Here is an 8,748-nt window from a genome sequence, read left to right on the forward strand (position 1 = left end):
CGGGGTGTCCGTCAGTCCTCCCGTCCTTCGGCCTGTCCGTCCATCTATCCGTCTGTCCATCTGTTACGGCCTGGTCCGTCTGGCATCCCGCAGCCTGGGTAGACCTGAGGACTGAGGGCTCCCCAAGGGCGCGGGTGGCAGGGGAAAGACCCTCCCTCCCGTCCCCCCACCCTCAATGCCCGCCGAGAGCCAGACAGGAACAACTGATCCACCTGAACTGACTGGGCAGCTGTACCGAGCACCCCCCCGGTGGGTGGGACGTCACACAACTGAGTGGCCACGCTGTTGCGCTCTTCTCTCTGGCCGCCCGAACCCCACCTCCTCTCTCCTCTTTCAGTTCTTGGACCACTTGCTGGCCGGCATCGAGGACATTTCGGGCCACTGGGGCCAGTACTACTGGAAGGACAAGTACGGACCGGTCGGGAGCTGGAGGCTGGGAGTCAGGAGGGGCCAGGGACCACGGGATGGCAGGGGACCGGTAGAACGGCCCCATTTCTCTCTCCGCTGCATCTCCCTGGGTTCCGAGTCGAGCGGGTGGGAAGGGCATCAGGCCGGGGCCGGGAGGGGATCCCCTCATCTTCTCACCCCCAGGGCAGGATGGGGCAGGGCTGCCCAGAACCTCCCAGAGCTGCAGGGATGGACAACCAGGTGGCCTGGGGCAAGGGATGGGGGACCCAGGAGCCTGCCTGTCTGTCCCCCAGCCCCGATCTGGCCTCATCCTGAGCCATGGGCGGCTGGGAACGGATGGGCTGCGTCCAGGCCGGCCCATCACCAACACTGGCCCCGGGGCAAGGATGGACCGGCCCGGAGCTGGTGAGGGCCGGGTCTCCTAGAGCCGGGGCCCCCAGGTTGGGAACTGAGATCTCTGAGCAGATGCAACCGCCTCAGTGCCACCCCCTGCTAGACCCCTGCCGGACGCCCTACCACCCCCCACGCGATCCTCTCCTGGGACTTTCGTCCCGGGGTTCTGAGTGTTTCAAGGTCTCCCTTGGCATCTGGCTGTTTCTTGTTTCCCTCTGGGGAAAATAACAGCCAAGGGCAGTGCTGGAAACTCACGGCTAGGGATGGCAGGTACTAACGCGGTTATCAGGTTGGGAAAACCTCTATCAATAACTCAGTGGTATTTATTAAGTGCTTACTGTGTGCAGAGCATCGCACTAAACGTTTCCAGCCACATCCCTAACCCTTTCTTGCCCAGCGAGAAACTGCCCCTAAATTCTAGGAGAGTGGGGTTTTATTTTTCCTCAATGCAGAGGCCCTAGGGAAAGGTGTGGGGAACTAGGGCAACGATGGGTAGGTCAGGAACCAGGGCTGGGCCCCACGGAGGCAGTGCGGCTCGGTGGAGAGAGCCCAGCCCTGGAAATCAGGAGTCCCGGGTTCTAATCCCTGCCCTGGCACTGGCCTGCTGTGTGACCTTGGGCAAGTCACTTCCCCTCTCTGGGTCTCTGATTCCTCCTCTTTAAAATGGGGATGATCTTTTCTATCTCACAGCGATAGCATGAGGAGAAAATGAGATACCTGATGCGTTAATGCTATTATTAACAATGCACAATGACTAAATTATTATTAATAAATATAATAATAATTGTAGCATTTGTTAATTGCTCACTACCTGTCAAGCACTGTACCAAGAGCTGGGATAGATACAAGACAAACAGATGGGCCCCAGTTCCTGTCCCACATGGAATTTACAATCCAACGGGAAGGGAGAACTTTATCCACTTTTATCCCTCTTTAAAATAGGGATGATCATTTCTATCTCACAGCGATAGCATGAGGAGAAAATGAGATACCTGATGTGTTAATGCTATTATTAACAATACACGACTAAATTATTATTATTAATAATTAGTAATAATAATAATTGTAGCATTTGTTAAGTACTCACTACCTGTCAAGCACTGTACCAAGAGCTGGGATAGATACAAGACAAACAGATGGGTCCCAGTTCCTGTTCCATACGGAACTTACAATCCAACGGGAAGGGAGAACAGATACTTATCCACATTTTTATAAATGAGGATATGGAGGCACGGAGAAGTGAAGTGATGATTGACCCAACCCAGCTCTCCTCATCAATCACCAATGGCACTTATTCATTCAATCATATTTACTGAGCGCTTACTGTGTGCAGAGCACTTATTATGTGCAGGGCACTGTACTAAGCACTCGGGCAACTATAATATGCAGAATTGGAAGAATCATTCCCTGCCCACAACAAGCCTACAATCTAGCTACAGTCTACAGTCAGAGAACCAAAATGGCGTCGTGGAAGTCGGAAAGGTCCTGGGTTCTAATCCCGGCTCTGCTGCTTGTCTGCCAGCAAATCACTTTGCTTCTCTGGGTCTCGGTTCCCTCATCTGTAAAATGGGGATTGAGACTGTGAGCCCCACGTGGGACAGGGACTGTGCCCAACCTGATTTGCTTGTATCCGCTTCAGTGCTTAGACTAGTTCCTGGCACATCGTAAGTACTAAACAAATACCTTTATTATTTTATGATTATTGTCCAATTAATTACGTTTAGAGACCTGAGCGGTAACAGTGGGTTTGAATGTAAGTGCTGGAGATGGCAGCTGCTCTGGCCGCTCAGGGAGGAACTTCAGGGCAAGGGCAGTCTCAACACCCTCGGAGTTTAAGCCCGTCTCCCCATCTCCCCTTCGGCTCCCTGAACCGCAGCCCTGCCCACTAAAGCTCCGGAAAATGAAAGGTTCTCGCGATTTGTTGTCGCTGCCGTTGTCCGTTGCTCGTGAGTGCTGACCCCGGCTGGAAGGGCCCTGGCTCCAGCGGAGTCCGACGGTCTGTCCGTCCGTCCGTGTGTCCGGCAGGCTGGAGTCCTTCGACAGCAGGTATCTGCAGAGGGTGCTGCTGAGAGACTGGGGGCAGCCCAGGTCCAGCATCGTGCTGCTGTACGAGAAGCTGGAGCGGAAGCACGCCATCGAGCTGGCCGAATCGGGCCAGCTGCTGCACTCGTCCCCCGGTGCCTCTCTGAGGTGAGTCGTCCTGAAATCCGGCCTGCCGCAGCTCGGGGCTCCAGGCCTCCCACCCAGTCTCAGTCCGCCTTGGCGAGGGGGAGGGCAGAGCGGGACACTGTCGTGAAGCCCGGTGCCACGCGCCGGGGTAGATAGAGGATATTCAGAGTGGACACAGCCCCTGACCTCCACGGGCGCGCAGTCTAAGAGGGCAGGAGAGCAGGGATTTTATCCCCATTTTGCTAATGAGGAAACAGAGCCAGAATGGTTACATGACCTGCCCGAGGTCACACGGCAGGCCCGGTCTCCTGAGTCCCGCTCTCATGTGGTCTCCATCGAGCCGCAATGTCTCCTGTTAGCCAGTCAGTCAGTTGTATTTCTTGAGTGCTTACTGTGAGCAGAGCACTGTACAGAGCAGTTGGGAGAATACAGTATAACAACAAACAGCCACCTCCAGCCTGCCTTCAGTGAGTTTAGAGTCTAGAGGGAAATAAACTATCGCCCGAATAGGGATGTGAACCCTGGACCTGATGCTCTACTGACTGAGCTACTGGCGCCTGCAGGGCAGGGGCAGGGCAGGGTGGGGGGAGGTCAGGGAATTGGGAGTGTCCGGAAGTGGGACCCCAGCGAACCTCCTGGATGAACGTTTTTCTTTGTAGTGCGCAGGAGGCCCCGGCGGCCCCTCCCGCGGTGGCCCCGAACCCTGCCCTGATGGCAAACGTCCACAAGATTCTGGCCACCAGCCTCTACAAGATCCGGAGAATGGTGAGGCATTGGGCCCGGGCCTCCCGGCACACGGCCAGCCCTGCGAGGGTCCTAGAGTCCATAGCCGGACCTTCCTTGAGGAACCGGGGATATTTGGGTGTGGGGGCGTGGGGACGGGGCCGAGGCTGGGGTGAGACTGTAGTGGCCGGTCCAGGGCCACTGGTGTTTCCTTGGGTTGGAAAGGCAACACACCAACCCAACGAAGCTCAGGGCACGAGGCGAAGGGAGTGCAGGCAGCCCGGGGAACTGTCGAGGTGAGGCTGAGGGAGCTGTCATGACTGTCATGCAGTGACGGTGCAGGCGGCAGTTGAGACCCCCAAAGCTGACTGGGACCTCCAACTTGAGTTTCCCTGTGTTTGTGAGAGAAATCTTTAGAGAATTTCCCTCAGGGAGTTCCAAGGACTACCCTATCCTGGGGGAGAGCCCTGGGATTCCCCTGTTCCAGCTTAGAGGCTTGGGAGTCGCCCTGTCCCCAGTGAGAGGCCCCGGGGTCCACCCTGTCCCGGATTAGAGCTCTGGGGGTTGCCCTATCCCAGGTGAGAGCCCCGAGGTCCCCCTGGTCCAAGTGAGAACCCCTGGGACAGCCCTGTCCTGGGTGAGAGTCCCAGAGGTTGCCCTGTTCTGGGTGAGAGCCCCGAGGACCGGGCAGGACAGTGAGGATCATCAATGTTTGGGAACAGTCCCCCGTTTTCCGAAGATCAGGTTCAAACTGGGGGAGGGGCCAGATGGGGAGAGCCCACCCCCTGGGCTGGGAGAGCCCGTCCAGGCCCCGAGAGCTCAGTCCCCCCGGCGTCCGCTCCTCCACTTCCCACTGTGGCTAGGGGATCAGCTTCAGCTGCCCCACGCTTCAACCTGAGGGCCATCGTCTGGGACCTGGGTCTCTTCCTACCGGACACCCCAGGTGGACGGGGGCCGGAGAGGTTCTGCGGCCAGTTACGTTGCGCTCGTGGGGGCGGCTAGGGGTGGGCAGGAGCAAGAGGGAAGGCCCCCCAACAGGAGTCGACGGGCGCCGCACCAACGAAGGCCCAAACCCGGTTTGATGGCGAGTGGCCGGGCCGGGGGCCCAGTGGGGCCCGGTGCCCAAAGCCGCCCCTTGAGACGGCTTCTTGGCACTCCTCCCTTTGCCAGGAGCCGACCTACAACCGTTACACGCTTCCGGGGGAAACGGGGGCGGCGCAGCAGGCCACCGAGATTCTGATCCGCCGACACAAGAGCCTTCGCCCCAGCATCTCCCACAGCGACTCAGACCACTTTCAGAGCGAGGTACGAGTTGGGGGCCGGGGTAGGGGGTCTGGGTCAGGGGGCTCGGGTGACGTCCCTCCCACCGGCTCACTGCCCCATGACCGTGAAGCCGAGATAAGGCGGTCTGGGCTCAGCTTGCATTCAATTCGATCGTATTTATTGAGCACTGGACACTTGGGAGAGTATACTATAACAATAAACAGACACATTCACCACTACTTTTGGGCGGGGGGCAGCAGTTACAGGCCAGGGGCAGTGGGTATAAACAGAGAGCTGGAGAGGGGAGAGCCAAAGGGAGATAGATGAGAAGATTAGGAGGATTGAAGAGTGTGAGCTGGGGGAGGGTGGAAGGAGAGAGTGGACTGGTAAAATGGGAGTTGATTATATTTATTGAGCACTTACTGTGCAGCGAGCACTGTATCAAGCGGTTGGGAGAGTACAACATAATGTGAGCCCGTTGACTTACCCAAAACGAGCAAACAGTCTAGAGAAAAAACTGGGGGAGGGTGAGAGGAGAGAGCAGACCGGTAAAGTGGGAAGAACATGGTTGGGAAAGATGGTTCAGGGGACTGGCTTCAAGTTTCCAAAAAGCAGTGGAGTGAATTGTTTGTTTGTTAAGTGCATACTGTGTGCCAGCCACTCTACTAACTGCTGGGTTGGATAGAGGCAAATAGGGTTGGACACAGTCTCTGTACCCCTTGGGGCCCACGGTCTTAATCTCCATTTTACAGATGAGGTAACTGAGGCCCAGTGGGACGTGAAGTGACTTGTCCAAGGTCACGCAGCAGACAAGTGGCAGAGTCAGGATTAGAACCAAAGTCCTTCTGACTCCCAGACCTGTGCTCTATTCACAAGGCCATGGTTGGGTGGACATAAGCACAACTAGGCATCTAGGTGCAAGAGACAGCTATGGGGCATGGGGAGCAGGTGGAAGTAGACCTGCAGGCCGACCTTTAAAGCCCTCGCCCGCTCCTACCTCACCTCGCTACACTCCTACTACATCCCAGCCCGCACACTTGGCTCCTCTAATGCCAACCTTCTCACCGTACCTCCATCTCATCTATCTTGCCGCCTACCACTCGCTCATGTCCCGCCCCTGATCTGGAATGTCTTCTCTTCTCATATGCAACAGACAATTACTCTCTCCCCCTTCAAAGCCTTATTGAAAGTGCATCTTGTCCAAGACGCCTTCCCTGCCTCAGCCCTCTTTTCCTTTTTCTTCAACTCCCTTCTGCGTTGCCCTGACTTACTCCCTTTATTCATCCCCTCTCTGAGCCCCACAGAACTTATGCACATATCTTTAATTTATTTATTTCTATTAATGTCCTTTTCCCCTTCTAGACTGTAAGGTCATTGTGGGCAGGGAATATGTCTGTTTATTGTTGCATTGTACTCTCCCAAGAGCTCAATACAATGCTCCACACACAGTAAGTGTTCAATAAATATGATTGAATGAAAGACTGGGTCCCAGGCCTGGCCGAGCCGGTGCCGGGAGCTGGTCTCCTCCGGCAAACGAGCTCCTCAGCCGCTTTCCTCTGGCCCCCAGAATGACCCCCGTTGGACACCTCATGCTGCTTCTGTTCGCCAGGGCCAACGGTGCCAGTCCCTCACAGGTAATGGGGGACCCCCAGTTCCCTGTCGAGCCCCCCTCCTCGAGCGGAAACCCCCGGCCCCCAATCCCCTCCTGCTCCCCACAAGTTGGCATCCCGCCCCTGGGCCACATGTGGCCCCAGACTCTCCCATTTCCTCCCCGCTGCAGTGGGAGACCCTCGGGCCACGCTGAGCCTCCAGTGCGGCCGTTCCAAGTCCACCTGCCTGGCCCTCCTGCCGCTACCGCCCAGCCGCGTCCAGTGGGTCAGCGAAGATGACGACGACGATAAAAGATTATAGTGCTCGCCTCGCCCCACTCCACCCCGCCCTTGCCTCAGCCCTGCTGCTGCCCCCTCCCCACCCCACCCCTTGCTTCTGCCCTTCTCTCCCACATCTCCATGTTGCCCCGCTGCCCTCCCCACCGCCATGGAGGAACCCCTGGGCAGTGGACCGTTACCACTCGGGGAAGGGGGTCTCAGCAGAACCACAGATCAGGGTCGGGCCAGGGGAGGGGCTGTGGGACGGCACCATCTTTAAGGGGTCAAGGGCAGGAAGACACTTTCCCCCCCGAACAGAGTAGGATACACTCGCTGCGGCTTGAGCTCCATTTTACATCTGGTCAGACTCCATCAATCCATCCATCCGATGGACTGTGTGCACAGTCCTGGACTGAATGTTTGGAGGAATACAATAGACCACATACACAAGACCGATCCTTTCCCTCAAGGAACTTTCAGTCTACTGTGTGCACAGCACTGTACTGAGCCCTTTGGAAGAGAACGATAGAGTTAGTAGACACCATCCCTGCCCTCAAGGAGCTGACAGTCTAGATTGGGAGACTGACATTCAAGCAAGATACTGAAGAGAGGAAGCAGGCAACGGGGACCCGGCCATTAGCCACAGCTTGACTTGTGGGGAGTGAACACTCCGGCAAAACCGCTCTGCAGCAGGTGAGCCGTCGCTCAGGTGCTGCTGGGAGTGAGCGACAGCAGCTCGGGTGCCGTGGGGGGTGAGTGACAGGCCCTAAGGCGCTGCAGGGAATGAGTGACAGGCTCGGGTGCTGTGGAGAGTGAGTGACGTGCTTGGGTGCTGTCAGGGGTGAGTGACAGGTGCTCAGCTGCTGCAGAGTGTTCACAACAGATGCGCAGGCATTGTGGAAGGGCCGGCTGGGACACTAGGGGTAGAATCGGGAGCAGAATGGCTCATCGGGGAGGGCTTCTGGGAGGAGACACTAGGGCGACCCTCAACTGCTCGAAAACACAGCCACTCTAGGGTGAAAACATTCCAGGGCCTCATTGCAGAAGGGTGTCAGCCCGAGACCTCGCCGTCTTCATTTAGGCTTCGTATAGTCGTACCCCCTCACCCCACCCTCTCCCTTGATGCTATTTCCTAGTTCAGCAGCGGTCTTGGGACATTCATTTGGGAGTTGAGAATCATCTCCCCCTCCCTCGAAGCGGGAACAGAGAGGGGCAGTCGGCCACCCCAGATCCCACAGGAAGCTGTCCGTCCTGGCCGGAATGAAAACTTGGAGTCCCAGAGCTGCAGGCTTATCTTGGGGAGGGCTCGGGGCCTGGGCAGCAGAAGGGAAGTCGAGGGGTGGGGAATTAGGGACGGAGAGTCTGGAGAGTTCAGGGCCTATCTGAACCCAGACAGGAAAGGATAGAAAGGGCCGGGGGAAAGAAAGGCAGACGGTCAGTTGCACTTATTGAGCGCTCACTGTGTGCAGAGCACTGTACTAAGCGCTTGGGAGAGTACAGTACAACAATAAACAGACACATTCGCTGCCCACAACGAGCTTATGGTCTAGAGGCATTTCTATAAATAAATTACAGATCTGTACATAGTGCTGTCGGGCTGGGAGAGGGGATGAATAAAGGGAGCAAGTCAGGGGGACGCAGAAGGGAGTGGGAGAAGAGGGAAGGAGGAGCTTAGTCAGGGAAGGCCTCTTGGAGGAGATATTCCTTCAATAAGACTTTGAAGGAGGGGAGAGTCATTGTCGGATATGAGGAGGGAGGGTATTCCAGGCCAGAGGCAGGGGGTGGGTGAGAGGTTGGCGGAGAGAAAGAGGGGATGCGGTGCATGGGGCAGGGGCCCTCTCTCTGGGTGCCCTCATGGCAGGCTAAGCAGAGGACTTTTCTAGGCTCCAGGGAAGACCTAGACTTCCTGTGGGATTCAGCACTA

The 8,748-nt window shown here is 56.7% G+C and overlaps 1 protein-coding gene across 4 annotated transcripts in view; it reads left to right on the top strand.

Moving 5' to 3' along the window:
* LOC100088737 (sodium/hydrogen exchanger 2-like) overlaps window positions 1-8,335 on the top strand; it is a 33,018-nt gene extending 24,683 nt beyond the window's left edge. For 3 of the 4 annotated variants that reach the window (XM_029068033.1, XM_029068031.1, XM_029068034.1), the window contains 6 exons: window positions 338-408; window positions 2,827-2,991; window positions 3,630-3,735; window positions 4,864-4,998; window positions 6,524-6,590; window positions 6,737-8,335. In XM_029068033.1, coding sequence (XP_028923866.1) covers window positions 338-408; window positions 2,827-2,991; window positions 3,630-3,735; window positions 4,864-4,998; window positions 6,524-6,590; window positions 6,737-6,867 — 675 coding nt within the window. In that variant the 3' untranslated portion in view covers window positions 6,868-8,335. Of the gene's footprint in view, window positions 1-337; window positions 409-2,826; window positions 2,992-3,629; window positions 3,736-4,863; window positions 4,999-6,523; window positions 6,591-6,710 lie in introns of all 4 variants that reach the window. The other variant, XM_029068032.1, reaches the window with a different exon arrangement.
* Window positions 8,336-8,748: the final 413 nt, after the last annotated feature.

Source organism: Ornithorhynchus anatinus, chromosome 6 (genome assembly GCF_004115215.2).
Source record: "Ornithorhynchus anatinus isolate Pmale09 chromosome 6, mOrnAna1.pri.v4, whole genome shotgun sequence".
Lineage (NCBI taxonomy): Eukaryota > Metazoa > Chordata > Mammalia > Monotremata > Ornithorhynchidae > Ornithorhynchus > Ornithorhynchus anatinus.